The sequence below is a fragment of the Rhineura floridana genome, chromosome 9, assembly GCF_030035675.1.
Source record: "Rhineura floridana isolate rRhiFlo1 chromosome 9, rRhiFlo1.hap2, whole genome shotgun sequence".
Taxonomy (NCBI): Eukaryota; Metazoa; Chordata; class Lepidosauria; order Squamata; family Rhineuridae; genus Rhineura; species Rhineura floridana.
The window spans coordinates 13,022,990-13,044,910 of record NC_084488.1 but is presented as its reverse complement, the minus strand read 5'-3'; the positions used below and the strand labels follow the sequence as shown (position 1 = coordinate 13,044,910).

Sequence of the window (21,921 nt, the reverse complement as noted above, 5' to 3'; positions counted from 1 at the left end):
CTGGGAAGCCCATAAGTATATCTTGTGGCTCTCCTACTGTTCTCCTCCACATTATTATTATTAAAATTTATTGCTTGCCCTTCCTGCAAGCTTGCTGATGTGCATGGATGGTGCCATTTAGGCTACATTACGAAGGATCCAGACTAGGAGGATAGCTCAGAGGCAGAACACTTGAGACATTCTGGTGCTGAATGACCCAGGTTTGTCATGGAGTTGAATACATGTATGATGGTGTATTCAACAAGTTGTTTTTACCAGATTAAAAGCTTGCATACTTTTCAGCTGCAACATGGAAAGCTGCTTAGAATTTCATGGCCTACATGGCAACAATGGGACTCTCAGATAGTCAGCAGCCCAATGCACAGAGCAGGGCATACTCTTGACTTAGCCTTTGCTCCTAGTGGGGAGAAGGGTGGTCTGGCTCTGGGGAGTGGTCTCAACCCCATTGTCATGGCTAGATCACTTCCTAGAAAAGCTTGGCAACAGATCCACCCTGCTGGGATGGGGGGACCGGATCTGATGATCTACCTCCAGACACTAATAGAACCCAATAAGAACCCAAAGGTCCCAGGGCGGGCCACAACAGTTTTAAAATACATCATTAAAAACAAGTCACATCACAAAAAAGGCTTCCGGGAAGGGTGACTTCGCTTGTGCCTGCTTTTGAGACGGGCTCCCGCCTCAGAAGAAGCTTTTTCTGATATAAATCAGTCAGAACATTTTTTTTTTGACTGATGAAATTTCTCCCGGGCAGGGAGAAACGTAGAGATCAACCTCAAAAGCCTGTTTTTGTTGGGAGGACTGGATTTCATTAATTTATGAGAAAAGGTCCAGCCAGCAATGCCGGACGGACTTCCGAACAAGCTCTATCTGATTAATGCGACACGTTTATCTTTTCTTCAAAGAGAAAACGGACTAACAGGCAAGCACCCTTCTTTCTATCTTTTTTTTTTACTTGGTTTAAATTGTTGCAGCAAAAAGAGATTTGTCAAATGAATCAGCTTTAAAGAACTTCTGGGTGAGCTATAACTCTTCTCTGTTATTCACGAAATTAACAGCTTATCTCTGCTTCTATTGCAAAAAACTGTCCTGGAAGTGCATTCTAAAGATATAAACAGAAGAGGGATTTCTATTCCGAGGAACATTATATTGTCTGGGACTATTCTCTTTTTGGTCTATTTTATTTTGACGAATCTGCTTCTTCACGACGCCACTAACTGTTTTGATGCTGGGAACTAAATTTGTTTTGTATTCTTGAACATAGAGAGATAAGGCAGGCTGCTCTGTTTATACTGTGATGTCATCAAGCCTGGAATATTAACCCAATTGTTGCTGAAATAAGAAGTGGTTCTTCTTTATTTTTGTTTTGTTTTGTTTTCGTGGTTTTAAAAATGGCAATCAAGAAAGTGGCTGAGAATCTGGAAGTAATTATGTTTCAGAAAATAATGGATGAGATTGAGATAACGAAACAAACCCTGCGACAGGGCAGTAAGGAGCTGAAAATGGAACTGAGCAAAATGACGCAGGAGCTTAAAGAAATAGGGGATCCTGTGAGAGAGGAGAATGAGATCAGAGATGAGAAAAGAAAAAATAAAGGGAAGATACAAGCCCTGGAGATTGGAACAAATGTGGAATTGGAAAAAGATCTGGAGTTTATGGATATTAGAAATAAAATCTACTGTTTGGAATTTAACGTTATCTCTGAAGAAATTAATGAAGATATTAGAGATAAAGTTATCAATGGCTTGGATAATTTTCTGGACTGGAATGACGTGATGGAGCTTGATATAGAGAAAATCTATGGAATTAACTGCAGCCATGTGACAATGGAAAAACTCTCAAGAGATGAGCCAGTGCATTTTGTAAAAAAGAAGAACAGAGATATGACTTTACAACAATATTTCAGCAACTTATTCAGAATCGATGGCAAGAAAATATTTGGGATAGAGGAAATTCCCATCAGACTCTTATTATATGACTATGGCTATGACAGCAAGATTATTATGGAATACTGATAATGGAAGATTGGACACTGAAATTACTGGACTTAACAGGACTATTGAAGATGGAAGATGGAATTAATATGGATAATGGAATAATGGCTATTGAAATTATTGGACCTAACAGATTTTGATGAGATGGATTAATCGATATGTTTATTTGGACTATGGTTATGACAATAAGATTATTATTATTAACGAGATGGGTTAATCGACATGTTTATTTGGAGAAAAATTGATAGATATATTTCTTAAAGAATTGAAACCTCTCTGACTTTTTGTGGAAAGAATAAAGTAATGTTTATGAGATTTGATGATTAATTAAGATAACTACTGGAGGAAAGTGATTTTATAATATAATTTAAGAGACAGGATTGTTATATATTGTAGACCTATAACTGATCTGCGACAAATGGGAAGTCAACATTTTATTTTTTTGTTTAATCATTTTTGTTTTGTTTTGTTTTTTGTCTTTGAATGTTTTATGATTTTGTTTTGTTTGTTTTATGAAAATTTGAATAAAAATTATTGTAAAAAAAAAAAAAACAAGTCACATCACAAAAAATCAGGTGGGTCCTTTTCTCAGCAGGCTGTTTAACCATCTTCCCATCGTAACAAAGAGAATGTTACATTACCTGACCAACTCTTTCTACATTAAAGTATTTCCCTTTACGATTGTAGAGTTCAGGTGCCTAAACAAACATGGAACGTATCATACATTCATTAGTTTTACAGTGCAATGGCAAAAGGATTAAGATAAATAAACTGCAGGGTCCCAATCCCACTCTAGACATATGCAATTAGTCAGATGTAACATTTCATGGCTTCACTACGATCTGCATCAAAAAGATGCTAATTAGCTCCAGAACACCTGAACCACCAGATGGGAAAATGAAACCAAAAGGCCCCTGGCCTTGAAGTCATTGGGGAAGTTCTGCTAATAGTGCTGTCAATGGGCAATGCCCAGTTGGTGGTGACACAAGGCACAGCCATCTCCATAGTGGCACCCCAATTCTGTGACATCCATCTGTTGGAGATACAATTGACCCCCTCAGTACTGTCTTTTAGGTGCCTTTTTAAAATGTATGTATTATTCTGCTTAAAAGGACAGAAACACACTCAAATATATAAAGCAATTTTTAAAAAATAAAGCAAAAAATGTATACGGATAAATGTTGTCCTGGAATTTATCATTCCAAAATTAAAGACCACCATTGTAAAGTCTATTTGTTTGTTAGTTACTTGCACCTCCACAGTACACCAATTTGACCATTATTATGGTATCCCTGATTTTTTTAAACCATTCTGAAAATAAAGGAGGCATCTTTTGTTTCCAAGCTTTCACAAGATGCATTTTCACAGTAGAAAGTCAATGTAATGTTACTTCCCAAGTCCTCCTCCAGTATCATGTCTTCAAAATAATCTAACAATAATGTCTTGGGTCAAATAGTATTGTGTATCCAATTATTTCTAACATGAAATTGCAAGCTGCCCTCACAAAAAATAGAATTTTTGAACTAAGCTAGAATATGTATATAAAGTCTGCATGGGGTATATTGTATCTCCAATAGGTATTCTGCACTGTTAGGTATATTCAAGTTAATGTATAGGGCGTTAAGTACAGCTGGTAAAATATGTTATAAAATTTTTCTTTCAGTTCCACAGATATCAATCTTGGTAATAATCTTTGTCTTTTAGATGCCTTTTAAAGCCACATTTATTTCCTCAGGCCTATGGAGGACGCTGACCCACTACTGCTGTACATGTTTTCAGTTTCTGAGATCGCTCTCTGTTGTCAGATTCCTTTATTTTAATATCAATTTTTTTAGGGTTCTAAGATATTTTTGGTAATTTTGGGGGGGTATGGTTTTATTTAATGCTGTAGACCACCCCAACATTTTTGAATGAATGGCGGTCTAGAAATAAACTCATAAAAGCACAAGTGCACATTTGTTTCTCAATCCGACTGTAAAAGCAGAAGTCTGTTTTCCAACATCCACATCTCCCTTGCTGACTGGAGTAGAAGCGTCTGTTTGCTTTCCTTTGAAAGAACAAGCCCTCCAAGTCAGCAGCAAGAGCATCTGCAAATTTAACTAACAAGTCACTGTACCAAGTCAGTATAAAAAAAACTTACCTCATTGAAATGTTCAGTAAGAAAATCGGCAACAAAAGTGATATCTTTCTGAGTCATCTTTGAGAAACAAAGAGAAAACTCTGAATTTACATTTTTAAAAGCTGTCACAATTCTGCAAACAGGTTCATCAAAAAAAATTTCTTTAAAAGAACTGGAAAATTACTGAATACAAAACACAAAACATTAATACTGTAACATATGAAATGACAAAGAAACACACCCCTACTCCATATTAATAAATGAATAACACTTGCATTAATACCCATTTCAAATGCTGTTTAGTTTCAGTTAACATGGCTAATTATTAGATCATATTTGGTTAATTTATTTGTATATGTTTCTTATATGTCATTTGATGTGGCATTACAGTATCATTTTTAAATAAGAACAATGTTTTTGAAAAATTGAACAAAGTTCATAGTAATATTTACCTAGTATTGCAAAATACAAACATCTTAAACTGAAATCGAATAGCAATGCTAAAATCTTTTTAATAACTTTTAATACTAGAAAAAATGTACACTGCTTTAACAGGCCCATATTTAAGGAAAAGAAGCACTGTTCTCTAAGATCTCACTCAGTATATCTTATGTGCACCCTTTTAAAGCTTTTTTGAAAAGATATTTTTAAATATTTTGTTTTAATATGTTTTTAAAGATGTTTTAATATGTTTAAAAATCTGTTTTAAGATGTTTTAGAGTGTTTTTGTTTGCCCCCCTGGGCTCCTACTGGGAGGAAGGGTGGGATATAAATTGAATGAATGAATTATAAATAAGATCAGATGTTTCAGGACATTTGCCTCTGGTCTCCTCTGCATGCCAGGAGTGAAAGACGTTAGACTGACAGGCACACGGGAGAGAGCTTTTTCAGCTGTAGCCCCCAAGCTTTGGAACACCTTACCCAAAGAAGTCCACTCTGCTCCCTCCCTGATGGTTTCCTGGAGACTTCTGAAAACGATCTTGTTCCGGACAGCCTTTGGGAGGGACTGAAGGTAGAGGGACTGTCTCTCTCTATATACAGACAGTTTTGAAAGCGACAAACAGAACTTCACTCAAGCTTGCTGTGGATCCCTATAAGGATTCCATTAATCACATAAAAATATATGAATGTAATTGTATATATAGTATACAATTGCTATATAGTATTTTATGTATTTTAATGTTTTTGTGATTTTATTGTTTACAATTTTATTATGTACGTGTTTGATTTTATTTTTGTAAGCCGCCCTGAGTGCCCTCTTATAGGGTAGAAGGGCGGGATAGAAATAAATAAAATAAAAATAAATAAATTGCCTATCTTGAACACTGGCAGCTTTAAAGATGTTTGTAAGTAAGATTACAAAGGATATCAGTCCTGGCCAAGCTTGAAGGAATCAGACTAGGATCCACTGGTATATTTTTCTCCTTTCAGTTTAATGTAGAACTTCAGTCTAGAGCATTTCATGGATCAGCTTACAGGTTACACAGGATTCTGCATCTCTACACAGCATAGCTATTCAAAGCTAAGATGTCGCAGCAATTAGACAGACATCCCTAACACCCTTAAGTAGATTCTGGGTGGGCTCTTTCTACTTGCGTGAGGAAGGTGTCACAGAACTGGAATGGGTGAGCAAGTGAGCGCTGCTCCTAGATGGAAAAGAGGGGGCCAGCTAAGACTGCCAGCACAACTGTCTGCGTGTCTGGGGCAACAGCAGCACCTCATCAAGATCCTCCTTCTCTAGAGGTGGTGTGCACAATGGCAGCAGCTGGGGCGAAGAAGGGGGATGGAAGGGAGGAGAACGGGCTAGCTCCTGGTCAGCTGGTGTTTCTTCTGTTGTAACTGGAGCTAAGGGGAAGGAGCTGTCACTGTCAAAAGTGCTGAAGCCTTCTGTTTCAGCACCTCCTTGTTGCAAGCCATTAGGACCCTCTCCTGGGTCCCATTCTGTATCTTCTTCTTCATCACTCTAAGAATACTCTACGGGGCTCATGCCAGTATCTTGCCTGGGCCCAGCCAACACCCCCCCAAAAAATAGTTGAGTCTCGTCATTGTTTCTACATTATCAAGGTTTCCAATTGCAGGGAGGTTTCCAAGTGTCGCTGTATGCACTTGCAAGCCCTTTTCAGACCCCACTCAAAGTAGGAAGGTTGGGGCTGGAGCATGTGGTGATGTTTGGGGCATACCCTTTATGCCCTCAAATGTTTGGTTCAACACCTTGAACACTGAGTTTGTTGCACTGGAGTTAGCAATACTCTGTGAGTCCATGGAGTGACACTTCAAGGTGCTTTGTAAGCTGTTTGTGGAGTAGCAGAAAAACTAATAAATGATCATAATAATATTAAGGCAATATAATTCTGGATAGCAGATGTTAGGGACTGAGAATGGCCATCACATTCATACCCAGCTTGGGAACGTACTTATGAAAGTATGCCGCCCTATCATAATACACCGAAATGGTGTACAACAACTAAAAACAGTGTTAAAAACAATTCAAATAATCATGAAAGTGACTTGCTAATTAAACAACTGCAAAAGCCTGTTGGCATAAAAAAGTCTTCAAGAGACACCTGAATATCAAGTGAGGAAGCCTGCTGAATCTTTGCTGGAGGAGTGTTCCACAGCATATGACCAGGGGGAGTCCAGAGTCTGTGAGTTCAAATCCCTGCTTGTGTCTCCTGGGTGTCAAGGGCCAGCTAAAGATCACCACCACAGTGAGTGGCTCAGGGGTTACATGCCCTGCCACCTGTGCAGCTGTGGGCAAGCTGCATAATCCCAAGGAGCCCAGTTGCCCTCAGCTGGCAATTGCGGACAAGGAAGGGGCTGGCTTGTGCAGCTGTGGCAAGCAGATCAGGCCTTAGCCAGCTGGGGGGGACTAGCCTCAGAGGGAGGCAATGGTAAACCCCCTCTGAATACCGCTTACAATGAAATCCCTATTCACAGGGTCACCATTAAGTCGGGATCGACTTGAAGGCAGTTCATTTCCATTTCATTAAATGCCCAATTTCTGTAACATGAGGGACAACTGACAGCACTCCTCCAGGTGATCTCAGTGACTGAGCTGGGATATTAGGGCTCAGTCGCTCCTGAAGTTATCCTGGACCCAAGTTTTTCAAGGCTCTGTATATCAGCACAATAACCTTGAACTTGGTCTTGTAGCATATGGGCAGCTTGTGCAATGTTTTAGCAGAGCTGTCATATGGTGTTGGCCATCTGCTCCTCTCCGCAGTCTTGCTGCTATATTCTGCATCACTTGGAGCATCCAGACCAGACCCAAGGACAGCCCCATATAGAGTGTAATGCAGTAATCCAGTCCTGATGTTTCTTCCAGAGCACCTTGATGGACTGCTATTGGAAATGGAATGTGGAGATAAATACCCTGGTCTGATTCCCTAACAGTTCCTATGTTTTAAAGCAACCATCACAGAACACACAGTAGTAAATCTCTCAGAGTTCAAGTCCTTGCTGTAAGCCAGCAAGACATGGGCAGGATCTGTTTCTAGTAGTGCCTCATGAACCACCGCAGAAAAATCTTGATGATGGAAAAAGTATGGGGCTACAGTAGGACTCTGAAATTTGTGACCCACCAAACTGTACTCATTCTACCGGCCATAAATTGTGGTCTGCCTGGGTGCTTAATGGGCTAACAGGCTGCATGTGGCTTAGTGAGTCACCAGTTGTGCAGGCCAGGGCTAGGGCAATCTTCAAGAGATAGCAAAGGACTACATGTGGGATGAGGAATGTGTGGCCCTCCAAAAGTTGTTAAGTTGTTGAGCATGGCCAATGGTCAGAGATGATGGGAGTCGAGTCCAACAACATCTGGAGGGCTAGAAGCTCCCCACCTCAACCCACGACTACACAGAGGTAAAACCCCCACCCATGGAATTAAGATGCACTATTCCTTCCACTGCCCACTGCAGCCTTCCGCTCAGATTCAGCACTCACATCCAGAACTAAAGAGACGTCACTAAAAATGTCAAAGACAGAACACTTATTATCAAGTGGAGGATAATTTGTCAAGCACAGAAGGGACTTTATTTATTTTATTGGTGCTCTTTATTTAAATGTCCCATCCTCAAAACAGCCAGCACAAACCATGCCTACAGAAGTTATAGAACAGGGCTGCACAACCTGTGACATGAGAAGGTGACTGCATTCCAAGCATGTATGACAGCTTTAAAAAAGTGTTGCCAACTTTTATTAAAACAAGGGAGATGCGTGTTAAGCACCTGGCAGGCCATACTACTCTACTATTACAGCCGAGTTTGGCTTGGAGGATCAGAAGTTGTATTGGCATTTTGTAGAACATACACGACAGACCACAAGAATACTACCTTGTTCAACTCTGGAGGCACGTGATCCTCGGACATTCTCAGCATAGCTGGAAAATAAAAATGGCCAAAACAATCTGATAATTTCAGATCTGCCTTCTTCATTCCACTCTCTTCACTTCCAACACAAAATAGAAAAAAATATTAAAAAATACAATAATGAAAAAACATAATCATCACCCCTGACTAGTATAGTAAAAAACGGAATAGTAGTTAAAACGTCAGCCGCAACGTAGACCTTGGTTGTTCCTTGCCATGGTGTATTCAAGTATTTTGTCTGTGTCTATGTGTGTAAGAGACAAGGGACTGTCTGCTCAGAGAGAATATTCTAAATTCATCAAAGGCCTATCACCTTTGATGGGTGTGGGAAGACAGGTGGAGAGTCCCTTTTCTCTCCCTAACCACACTCACTCCCCAAGTGGGAAAAACTAACCCTACTTTCCCCACACCCCACACTGCCTCCTTTCCACTTGCCCGTGAAAGTCCAGCTCTTGTGCAGGCTGGAAGCAAATGCTGGCAACCTAGTGCCTCTCCTCCACAGCCCTGAGCTGCCTTTAGGAAGAGAATGAACTACATTTCTCCCGTTGTGATGTCCTTCTTGATAGGGACCGGGCTGCTCCATGTGGGCAAGTCCCTACAACGGTGCCTCCAAGGGCAGACTGTGATGTTCCTGCTTATATTGTAAATATGGTAAGTGCTGTTTATATAGAAGACATATGGTAAGTGGAGTGAAAGAGGAGGGGGAGTACATGAGCAGTAGAATGCTGGATGATTGGCTGAGCGTTTGAATGGCTGGGAGTATAAATGGAAGAATGACAGCTGAATCTGGGTGGTGGTGTTTAGAAGGGGTGAGGAGGTGGTGAATTGAGGGGTGGAGAGAGAGGTTGAGGTGGTGTTTGGAAGTGGTGTTGTTGAGAGTGAGTCGGAGTTCTGAGGCAATTAGTAGGAAGTCAAGTACCTAACAGAATATAGATGAAACCATACGCTTGTGAAACATTCCTTCAGTAATCTTGTTATTTCTAATATTAAATAAATACTTATTTGGTTTACCAAAGGCCTGATCCTTGGCTGGGGGAATATACAGACTAGAAGGGAGGGCAAGGTAATTACCAAGGCTGAACAGAAACTGTATCCAATGGTGGCAGCGGTGAAGGGAGGAATAATAACAATTCAAGTATCCAGAGCAACCCAGAGTTGTATGCTTTAAATATAAAGATACAAGGGGGTTGGGAACAGCATAGGCACACAGTCACAAAGTAACAAGCTATAGAAAGACTTAGACAAAGTCTCTGGGAGTTTGGGTTACAGAAAGTGACTGGTAGTGCTGCCTAGCCGTGGGATCTAGTGAGATCTGTGCTAGAGCTGTAAGGATAAGAAGAAAACCTGACATTCCTGTCTGCTGGTAGCCACAAGTGAGAGCTTCACTGGTGGTGCTGGGGAAGGACGTCACACAGACCTTCACTTTTCTCCTCAGAAACAAATGCAAACCATCCAACTTATGGTTGCACAGGACGAAAAATGCTCCCTGATGGCCACAGCTATTAAGGATTATATGCCCCTTCATCTCCATAGCCCCGCCTTGGCTTCAGTTTCTTAGTTATGGCAGAGGAAACAAAACCCTGGGAAATGGCATATATGATTAGAGCTATTATCTCACCGACATATAGCCACCGGAAAAAAGCTTTGAAGTTTTTCATGCTGCTATCGATAACTCTGTAGACAGAAAGAACAGAAAGGCATTAGAACATATTACAAATACAGCTGCAACTGGAATGGCTTTCTTCAGCAGCATTTCTGAAGGCCACTTCCCTCATTACAACTTCTGTTCGTGGGAGTAGCTTCACGGACCGAAACTCCACCAAGGGGAAGATTTATATGTACATTGGCTTGCAATCCACAAGTGGGTGTCCCAAGAGGCTTCCAAACAGTCTGCACACATTTGACTCAGGACCAGTTTAAACCTAATGGTAGCATAACAGGAACAGCCCCAAAGCCTTTGCTTGTACTGGAATTCCACACTGCTGGCATATGTTTTAACCCATGGAGCAGCTTCCACACACAGCAACAGGTGCTAGTACATCATCACTGTAATTAGCATTTATATAGTGTAGTCTTATTAATTCATTAATAGAAAAAAGCCTTGTGGTTTAAGAACGTACCTATAGCCAACAGATACTTCTACCAAACCTTAAAAAGGATAGAAATTGGGCAGCTATAGTGAAATGCACCAGGGGAGCAGGGTTATATTGCCCTACAAATTTGTAAAAACGCAAACACAATTTGGGTTGGTCTTTCGCAGTCCAATCCACCTGCTGTGTAGTTTGGAAGAATTTGGTAACATGTGCCTCTGATCATATGGTGAGTGGTGGCAACATCTGTCATCTCCAACGATGCAGAATTACATTTTTGTATGTTTGTTGGTGTTCTTCTTACTTTGCTTTTTTCCTGTATTACTAATGTTTCTACAGAGAATCTAACCTAGAAAATTATATTTCTCTCATTATCCATCCTTGAAATCTGTGTCAAATTTATTTTGATTAATTTCAAAGCCTTTGTATCTGTCAATGTCATATGATGGTGATGACAGCCTTTTTTGTTTCAAACTGGAAGTTATGTTCTATTTCTACTTTGGGAGCATTAAAAGTTGAATCTGAAACTGCAGTTTGATGTAAAATCAGACTGATTACAATATGTTGCTACTTAAGCAATGACTCTAGCTGCTGGAAAAAACAAACTTGGCCTGCCCAAGATGCGTATTTTCAGCCTACTATGCTTAAACCACTCCACCTAAGGAAAGGTGGGCATGGTCAATAAAAAACATAGAGCACACCTAGAATTTTGCTAGAATATATTTCACCTCCCACTGTTTTATCTTGCGCAAACTGAGACACTTTTCATGTCCACTGGATAATCAGTGCCATTATTCCACAATTGTTTCTGGAGTTTTTTTTTTAATATTGCAAAGTTTTGCTGTACTTCACATGTTCACAGAAACAGAAGCAAAAGAAAATTATTTACTACAGGAAACTTCACTAAAATTGCAAAGTAAATCAAACATATTCAAAGTGACTATCTGAACTATATCGACTGTCTTGATATTGTTGCTTCCTACTTGCTAAAACAATATCAGCACATCCCATGTCTTGTTTCTGTTTTTTGGGCTGATTGCAGGTGCAATCACAGAGCTACAATCCTCAGAAGAGGGGCTGACTGTTAAACCACTCTGGCTACTGGAGCTCTGTCAGTGGAAAAGGAGTCTCCTTTCAGCACCCTTCACAAACTACACTTCCCAGGATTCTTTGGGGGAAGCCATGGCTGTCTAAAGTGAAATAAATGTCTGGTGTGGGTGTGGCCTCCTGATTAGCCAAGCCAAAATACTGTGAGTCTGGTTTTAGAACACTGACTGTTCTTACAACGCTATAATAAGATTTGAATGTTAAATTTCTTAACGTAATTAAAAATCAGCCTTGCGTTTTTTAAAAAAAAATTAACTGCAGAAGATAAAGGTCAGAATATGGGGCCAGGTAAGTAACAGGATTATAGGTACTCTGTGAACATGGCTGATTTTTAATTAATTTCAACAAATTATGAGACCACTGACAGAAAAAAGTCCAGAGGTCTGAATTTTTTTTCTCTTGCTTTACTCTTTGAACTCTCAATTCTCTGAGTGTTTTGTGTATCACCGTGAAAACTCAGAGGTTTGTTGAGCAAGCGTTTTTGAGTTCTGGACTGTAAGTTTTGTAAGGTTTTGTTTTGAAATAAGCTTATGGGAACAAGAATGGCATTGGGGAGGGGTATTTTCAATTTAACAGCTTACGAGGTGCGCCTGGTGCCAACACTGTTATCTTTCCGGCGCCAGCTCAAGACTCCTCTTCCCCCAGGCATTTTAGCATGTGTTTTTAAATTGTTTTTTTTTTAAGTGTTTTTAAATTTGTATATTTGTTGTTAATGTTTTTAATTGTTGTCAACCGCCCCGAGAGCTTCGGCTATGGAGCGGTATACAAATGCAATAAATAACAACAACAACACTGAAGAATGCAAAAAATCCATGCTGGCTATAGTACACGGCCACTCTCACGGCTGTATAATATGCCCACGAACTCTCACTAGCCTGCAACATTTTTACTAATCTGTTGGGGGCCCAGCAAAGAACAGAGAACAGCATTTTCATGCTGGGAATGGAGGAGGGAGCTTCCCTGCTCTAGTAGACTGCTTGCTTTTTATGCTGGGCTTGTCATGATACACCTCCCGAAACCGCTTCTCTTACACAACTGGTAAGAGGGCCAGGATTCCTGTTCCCTTTTGCACTCTACAGAGGAGGGATGAAGTGCCAGTATAGAATTCCATGCCTTCCCTAGAACCTCCATGCGAGTTCATGCCAGTAGTGAAATTGGGACTGGGGATTTCTTGTTACACAATTCATGCTCTTCAGACACTATGCTACACCACCTCCCAGTGTGCTCTTTACAGGGCTACCTGTCTCGTGCAGTGTAGTGGGTAGAGTGTTGACCTGGGAGACTAAGTTCAAATCACCCCTGAGCCATGAGGCTCACTGGGTGACCTTGGGACAGTCACTGTATCTCCCTATCTCACAGGGTTGTTGCAGGATAAAATGAGGAGTAGAACACTGGAGACTAAAGCACTGGAATGCCAAATTGCATTTTGGACAACAGCTACTATTGGTTCCAACATTTAAAAATGAAAGTCTAGAAAGGAAGTCCTTTACATCTGACCAAGAAGATTAATACGTACTGAAGCAATTCATTTGCTTTTAGGATGAAGGAGCCCACCGCAGTAATAGCTTCTGTAAAGAAAGTTAACAGTTATTTAACATCCGCTGAATTGACTATCAACATGTTAGTCAGTGAGCTAATCATATACCTTCTATTCCTGATGCATCCAGTCCAAGAGACTCGTATTTTTGTTTCCACGATGCCATTCCTTTAAGTTCACTTAAATGGTAAAGTAAGGCCTCAGAGCCACTAGCAAAGCAAGGCAGCAAAAAAAATGTTGAAATGAAGATCTGCCAAAATACTCTACATTATAAAAAGAACGCTTTGGAATACTTGACAGACTGGAGAACACTGAACAAAATACGTTTGATTTTATACTGCTTTTAATTGTAATATTGCTTTATTATGCTGTTAGCTGCCTTGATGAGATATATGTTTAAAATAATTAAGTTTAACTTCTGTGTAACTAGGCTATTTTTCATATAGAGTGATATCCAACATTAATGGCATTTCAAGGAGACTCAGTGAAATCAATGGACTTCATTGATTTCAATTGGTCTACTCTGAATATGACTAATGTTGGATATCACTCATACTCAGCCCAACCTAGGATTCCTTGTACAAGTGGGAAGTCTGTTTTTTCCCTCCTATGTAATGGAGAGAGAGGGGTATTTCAACTGACATTTTTTCTTCAGGTTCTATAATTATAAGCAACAAAAGTATAAGAATGTTCCAAGTTCCAGAAGTAAATATTTAACCAATATTACAAAATATTCTCTTTGTTCATGTTCACCTTAACACAATATGAGATTTACCTTTGCAAGTGACTTATGACAAGCTTTTGAATGCTAGAATAAGAGGACTCCATGGACTGGCCAAGTTTTTTTAAACCCTGTGGGAACAGATTTTGTTTTTAATCGGTGCAGGTTAATCAAAAGCCTTTAAAAAAGCTTAACATATATACATACCTTCACTGTTAGCTGATTCATTAGCAATGCCTGAAGTTCAAGGCTGTGTGGCAAAAAAACAACACACATATTTTTCACTTTGTTAGTTTGAATAATGCACACCCCTGGTGAAAAAAAGATCCTGTGTAATACTTACCTTGCTTTGCCCCACAACAGTAACTGCATGAATTCATCTTGCACAGAAGTGGTTGTATTCTTTTCCTGCAGATTGAAGATTGCAATATAAACATATTTAATTATCCGTATACAAATATTTAGTTTCCAACATTTCTTCATAGTCTAGCCCAGGAGTGGGGATCCTGTGGCCATTCAGATGTTAGATTCCTACTTCCATCAGCCCCAGCCAGCACGATCAATTGTGAAGAGATGCTGGGAGTTATACTCCAGCAACATCAGGATGGCCAAATGCCAGAGAGAGTCATTTTTATAAGTGGACTGCCTATTCTTGAACAAAGACTCTACGACTGTGCCAGTAAACTGCTGCTTTTCTGTACATGGGAAAGAAATATTATTTATTTATTATTTGATTTATATCCCCCCTTTACTCCCGGCAGGAGCCCAGGGAGGCAAACAAAAGCATTAAAAACTTTAAAACATCATAAAAACAAACTTTAAAACACATTAAAACAAAACATCTTTAACAAGGTTTCTTTAAAAAAGCTTTCAAAACATTGTCTAAGATTAAAAACATTTTTTAAAAAGGTTTAAGAACATATTAAAAAGCAATTCCAACACGGACGCAGGCTGGGATAGGTCTCAACTGAAAAGGCTTGTTGAAAGAAAGAGGAATATTACTAGGAGTAGTAGTATTAAAATAATGAACATTTGAATTGGAAGAGTTTTCACAGTACCTGTACAAATTTGGTTAGCCGTGAATCCATCTGCATCAGTATTTCTTCCCAAGCTTCACACATACACGTCAGCGACAGCTTTATATACTATTTACAAATAGAGAATAAATAAGAATTCATCTTTTTCCAAAATATTGGAAACAAAGGCAATTTTGCAGAAAATGTTGCCTTAATAATGACATTAAATTCTATGTATAGTATAATACCACATATACCATCAAAACCAGTTTACAACCATTATAAATTGAACATAAAAAACTGTATAACACCAAAATGATCATACTAAAAACCAAAAACTATGATAATAAAAACCACTCTTTTCCCTCTTGATTTTGAATTACATTAAAAAGGAATTACATTGATAGCCTAATCACCACATTTACTTGGAAGCGAATCTTATTTATTTCAGTGAATGTATCCTTAGGACTGAGCATGATTCTCTGGACTGTAGAGTAATTTATTTTAGATAAATTCAGACAAGTGGCTTTAATCCAGCGAGACTGCACAAACTGGCAGCCTAACTGAAACACATCACTGGCAATGGGCCAGTGTGAAGTAGAGTATATTTTAATACAGTACCTGCAGGAGAGTTGAAATGTGTGTAAATTTTCTAGCCATTCGAGTCACTTCTGGTAAATAGGTTGAGAGCAGACTGGTGTCCAACTATAGCAGAGAGAGAATAAAATTACAGTCAGAAGGCATTACATTTTTTGCACTATTTATTTTGAAAATTTCTAAACCATTCCAGGGTGGTGTACATGAAAATCAAGTATCAGTACAATTGTAAAGCAACTTTTAAAAAATCAAAACATAATGAGATATAATAAACCATTATACAGCCAGCTAAAATACAGTAAATTAAAATTGTCTTTAACATGATGCTGAAAAACACCTTCAGGAGGGTATTCCAAAGTCAGGGTGCCACCACTGAAAAGTCCCTCTCCTTCTTTGATGGATAATGCACCTTTTACAGTTGGAACTCAGAAAAGGGCCTCATTTAAAGTTCTTGGTGCATGAGCACGTTGCTATGGCAGAAGGCATTCCATCAGGTATATGAGCTTTAAAGGGTAAGCAATAGCACCTTGCCTTGAGCTCGGAAATAACTAGGCAGCCAATGCAATTCTTTTGAATGGATTTTAATATGGCTCTACGTAGATAAACCAGTCAGCATTAACAGTAACACATATTACCTGGAGTAACAAGCACAGCTAACTATAGCCACATGCAGGTGTTCAGTACATGTGGGTATCTATACACATGAAGACACTATCAAGAACATGTGGGCTACCCGACCATAGATGCTGACGTGCATGCTGGCCACATACACCCAGCTGATACGTGATTGACATCAGTCTGAAAAGGGTCTATGCAAATACAGATATGCATGCATAGGGCTCACTCTATAGGGACAGGAACTTGTAGAAGGAGCCTCAGGCATGTACATATGACCACCTTTGGACTGATGCCAATTGCATTTCAGCTGGGATGCTTGGCCAGCACAAACACTGGCATCTGGAGGTGGGGCTAGCCTGCACGTTCTTAATGGTGCCAAATGCCTGAACAGGAGCGCTCAAAAAGTCTCCTTTTTCCTTTGAACTAGAAGAGCTTCACTCCAGTTTCAGTAAACAGCTCCCTCTCAAGACTCTCCCAATAATTCTTCCATCACTTTTGGAGAAATTTAAAAACCATATTTTTCTTTTCCTTGGCAAAGTGGCATTAAGACATCAATTCTAATTCAAGCCTTAGCTCATCATTATTAGATTGTGTCAATAGTTTTATCAATTGATGGGTTTCAAAATCTAACCGGTAATTAGCTGGAGAATTAAAATGTTCCCATTTTGTCTAAAAAAAAGGGGGAAATATGCAAGGTTAGGGCTTTTTAGTTTTAATAGGGAATGTCACTGAGACTCATAAAATGGTAGCGATGCAGAGATTGAACAGCGAGTTTTTCCTTCTCATAATACTCAAACTTAGGATCATGAAAAGAAAAATGACAATCAATTTAGAAGCCCAACCAGGGTGTCCTTCCCAGAAACAACAGATGCAACCTATCACAGGGAGACTGCTGTTGTCCAATCCAGCAAAACAATTCTTAAGACAGTTGCTCAGAAATATTCTAATATACCCACTGTAGGACTGGACTGACAATTATGATTTACAAAATAACCCCTATCGCGGCTGAGTGTTTCTGACGTTCTACTCACTTGGAAGTATGTTATTTCTGGCTCACTCTCTGGAGAAACTTCTACTTTTGTAATAACCGATAGTGATTTCAAGTCACTCGATAAGCATAATGCAAGACATGAACCAGTCACCTAGAAGAGCCCAGTGCAAAAGTTATCAGCCTAATTTTCTTAGTACTGAGAAACAAATCATTCAGTCCACTGCCCCACTCAGTTTCAAAAGCAGGTCTGTTTTCAGCACTATCCTATGCACATTTACTTGGAAGTTCCACTGTGTTCAGTGGGGCTTTCTCCCAGGAACGAGTGCATAGGATTGCAGCTTGTGTGTGTTTGCTAAAATTTGTCTAAAACATCGTTGCATCTCACTGAGAGCAAATAAAGTGTGTCCTTTTTCATTCACCATTAAAGAACCCTGTCTTAAAGGTACAACCCAGTTTATTTCTATTGTCGCCTATTCTCTTCATGTGTATTTGCAGGGATGTGAAGGCCTGGAAGGAAAAAATACTTTTTCTGAGCTTTCACATCTCTTGCGTGGCTGTGCGCGCGTGTGTGTGTTAGCACATGTACATTTAAAAGCTGCATGACAACAAAACAAATTTAATGTTTTCCCACCAGTATAAGGACGTGGGGGAAAAGATGTTACGCTCTTGTCAGTCTTGTGAAGGGCTGTGGTTCACTGGTAGATTCTCTTATTTGCATACAGAAGAGGCCAGGTTCAACCCCTGGCATCTCCAGATATGGCTGGGAAAACCTCTGTCTGAAACCATAAATAGCTGCTGTTATATCAGGGAAGACAGTACTAAACTAGATGAACCAATGGTCTGAAGCATTCTTACGTGCCTAATACACAGCTTTTAAACAACAGCTAAAACAACCTCCTGTTTGGGGGGGTTAGAACCAATTTAATCTGCACTTCATTGTGAGCTTTCAGCCATTAATGTGTTATTTACAACAGCCAACTCTGTCTACATACTTACAAGACTGAAGGTGTCAACTTTTAATATTCAGTCAATGGGGTGGAATTTATACATGAAGATCTACTGGAAAGTTGTGAATCTCTTAGACAATTCCCACCCATAGCAGAAATGTGGCTCAACTAAAAGACCTACATACCCCCGTCACTGTGGCAATCTTATACATTCCATAAGCATAGATCTCAATAAACCCAGCGTTGCCTCCAAGAACCAGAGCATTAAGCCTAAATATATAAAGTTTAAAAAAAAGGCAGAGAGAGAATCATCAGTGCACTGAAGTTAGGAAATATAATTATGCATTAGCCATTTCTCCTGCGCATTTCTTACTTTAAAGTATTTATACACCAAACTTTCACTAAATTTGTTTTCAGGGCAGTTTTTGCCTGGCACCTAAAAAAAATATTGGTGTCAACTATGCCTCCCTGAGAAGGCTGTTCCATAAGCAGGGTGTCAAAACTGAAAAAGTCCTCTTCTCTAGCTGTCAATACATTAATGCATTTTTAATAGTAGTTTTCTAGACACAGCCTGAAAAAACAATTCCGAGAAATCAGAAAGTCAACAGCATGATGACTTGTACGAGCAGAAACAGTTCTGCAAGTCAAGCACAGTATTGGCCTCCTATTTGTATCTCCTGGAAAGCTGCTGTAGAGAGTCATGGTGCTGTACAGATGAGGATGTGGAGCAGCCATTATATGTGGGGGGGATTTGTAGATCACATCTTCTATGGTTTGGGTCCATGAGTTAACTAAAAACAGTTTCATAATACCAATGTATATTATTTCTTAGTAGAAAAATGCCCATCCATAAAACAGGTGGATATGCTTGGAGGGGAGGCTTGCAGCGTGCATCTCTCTCTCTCTCCACACACACCCTAATAGTAGAATTCCTGCCAGTGAAGGTTGGGCCATTCAGTGTCAGGATTAAAGGGGTAAGTGCACTCAGACATCATTAGGGTGGACTCTAAACCTGCTCCCTGTCTTTAGCGTCTTCCTCCCTGCATGCCCTGTCACTGGGGGCAGGGGACAGAACTAGGAAGACGCACTGCACCAGGGAAGCACAGTAGTTTTTAGTGGATCCCTCAAACCTTGCTGTTACACAACCTCTCTTCACACTATTTAAACAAGATGCTATAGTTTTTAATTGTCTTGTATGGCAGTAAACAACATTAAAAACGATTACAGGATTAGCCACCTGTCTTTTAACCAACTGAGTAAATTTAAATAAGTGTGTGTTGCACCTCAGTTTGCTGTCTTAGGCTGCAATCCGATAAACACTTACCTGGAATGGAGTCTTATTGAACCCAATGGAGCTTACTTCTGGGTAGGCATGTATTGGATTGCAGCCTTAGAGACCAAGAGAAGTGCAAGGTAACTTACTTTTTAAGAAAAAAAGCTACTGACAGCCCCCAATCACTGCTTGTTCCCCAGAAACTGAAATCCAAATGTATACAGCAGGATTCAGAGCATTTGGCTATCGTGGCCAAGAGCCCTTGATGGATCTCTGCTCCACTAATTTGTCTAACCTCCTTTTAAAGTCATTTAAGAGAGTGGACATGACCACAGCTTGTGGCGGCAATTCAAGAACATGCTGCATGGTAAGATCCCCGCCAAGATTCAACACAGCAGAAGCAAACTAAAGAGTAATAGATAGAAATTCAGACCTAAAGGCCACTTTTAATATTTTCATTCCCTATTACAGAAACATTGGAACCAAACAAGTGTTCTCCTAAAGTTGCAGCTTCATCAACTAAATGCTGCCCTCCACTGACCGATCCTTTAAAGCAGTCTTCCCCAAGCTCCAGATGCCGTTGGACTGTAATTCCCATTGTCCATGGCCATTGTCGATGCTGCCTGGGGCTGATGACAGTGGGAGCCCAACATCATCTGGAGGGCACCAGGATGGGGAATGCTGCAGTAAAGCTTTATTTGGTCTACCAAACAACAATTGTAGCTCTTCTTCTTAAACACCATGAATCAGAATTTATTTCCTTCTTATTCTCATATATATCTACTATATATTTTGGAAAGTTGTCTGTTCGCTATACATTTGGATACCTCTTAAGATACTTGAAACCAAATTTTGCACAATAGTTCTTTGGACCAAGGTGGTTTTCATTTATGTGTTGTATTCAACTAAGTCCTACTCACAGCAGACCCATTGAAACTAATGAACCAAGTTAGTCATTCAACAGGTCCACAGCTTGGAAAAGTTACTTTTTTGAACTACAACTCCAATCAGGCCAATCCAGTGGCCATGATGGCTGGGGCTGATGGGAGTTGTAGTTTAAAAAAGTAACATTTCCAAGCTCTGACTAGGTCTACTTACTCTGAATAAGACTAAGGTTGAATACTACCCTGTGTTTGGATACAATTGGTCACCATTTTGAATCAAGATGGCGGACTGAAGCTTTGAAAACTGCATCGACCTTTTAGCTTCTTAGAATTCCCAAGCAGAGCCAGGTATGAGGCTGCTAGTTGTAAATAAACCAAGTGATTAAAAAAAAATTACCTGACATCTCCCATGAGTTTCATAATCTCGTCTGATTTTTCTTCACTAAAACATAATATTAAAAAATCATTTGCAAAACAATATACTGATATTCTCAAAACCAACAGCAAAAAGGTAGAAGCAAAATAAGATTTACCTGAAAATTTTTGAAGTGGTACTGTAGCTATGTTAAAAGAGGAAAAATGTGAACACATTCAATGATGTCCTCAGAGTAAAAACAAATTACACATTTATTTATATGTATTTTACAGTAACTAGCAAACAAATGATATTGAAGGCCATGCACAAAAGTACTCCAGTAATGGACCAGTGTATGGCAGCCACGCCCTAGTTCAATGGCATCACCAAGAGCCAGATTAAAATGTTTACATGCCTGCCTCTTCCATTTCTTGTTAATAGCTAAAAAAACATGATTAGGATAACAGCGTGATCTTATGCACGACTTCTCAGAAGCGTTCATGGAATTACAGCCTTACCTGGAAGTAACCTCATATATCTCAAGGGTGTTTACTGCTGAGTTGACATGCATAGGATTATGTTGTTAAAGAGTAATAAATGAGTAGAAGACAATAAAACCACATGTTCCCATTATGATATCGTCAGAAACGGTAATAAAAATTTCAGAATCAACTTCACAAAATCAACTTTAAAGAAACAACTTCAGAAGTTAATTTAACTTCAGACCGCTGGGAAAAAAACCCAACAGGCCTTGCCTTAAGAACATAAGAAGAGCCTGCTAGATCAGGCCAATGGTCCATCTAGTCCAGCATCCTGTTCTCACAGTGGCCAACCCACAAGTAAGGCCTGAGCACAAGAGCACTCTCCCCTCCTGCAGTTTCCAGCAGCTGGTATTCAGAAGCATACTGCCTCCAACTGTGGAGGCAGAAAATAGCCATAATGGCTAGTAGCCTTTGATATCCCTCCATCTTGTACGCATTCTTGAGTATCAAGGTCACTCCTGAGAAGGACCTGCTGCCCCAGATAATATGGCTAGAGATCTAAACACTCACTTCTTTGGCAAGGCTGGCAATTTCGGAAGCAGAAGATTGGATTCATCCTCAGCATTATAAAATGAAGTGAGAACACTGAAAGAAAGGAAGAAAGACTCTTTGGCTTCACTACAAAACAGGTTATGCTAAAGCTAAAATGACAAAGAATGATAGGTAGAAATTCAGACTGAAAATATTACCACATTCCAAAACATTTGACTGTTCTTCTTAAAAATGGCTATGTTTTAAATACAGTTCTTCCACAGAAGGTATTATT

General features: G+C 39.6%; 1 protein-coding gene across 2 annotated transcripts in view; it reads right to left on the bottom strand.

The window, feature by feature from the left end:
• Positions 1–21,921, bottom strand: part of ANAPC4 (anaphase promoting complex subunit 4) — a 41,653-nt gene that overhangs the window by 16,216 nt on the left and 3,516 nt on the right. For both annotated transcript variants that reach the window (XM_061584034.1, XM_061584032.1), the window contains 16 exons: positions 21,666–21,740; positions 20,792–20,818; positions 20,656–20,700; positions 18,287–18,371; positions 17,195–17,305; positions 15,570–15,653; positions 14,991–15,077; positions 14,276–14,340; positions 14,140–14,182; positions 13,987–14,063; positions 13,320–13,420; positions 13,191–13,242; positions 10,096–10,151; positions 8,442–8,488; positions 4,135–4,191; positions 2,636–2,692 (listed from right to left, as the gene is read on the bottom strand). In XM_061584034.1, coding sequence (XP_061440018.1) covers positions 2,636–2,692; positions 4,135–4,191; positions 8,442–8,488; positions 10,096–10,151; positions 13,191–13,242; positions 13,320–13,420; positions 13,987–14,063; positions 14,140–14,182; positions 14,276–14,340; positions 14,991–15,077; positions 15,570–15,653; positions 17,195–17,305; positions 18,287–18,371; positions 20,656–20,700; positions 20,792–20,818; positions 21,666–21,740 — 1,069 coding nt within the window. The remainder of the gene's footprint in view (positions 1–2,635; positions 2,693–4,134; positions 4,192–8,441; positions 8,489–10,095; positions 10,152–13,190; positions 13,243–13,319; positions 13,421–13,986; positions 14,064–14,139; positions 14,183–14,275; positions 14,341–14,990; positions 15,078–15,569; positions 15,654–17,194; positions 17,306–18,286; positions 18,372–20,655; positions 20,701–20,791; positions 20,819–21,665; positions 21,741–21,921) is intronic.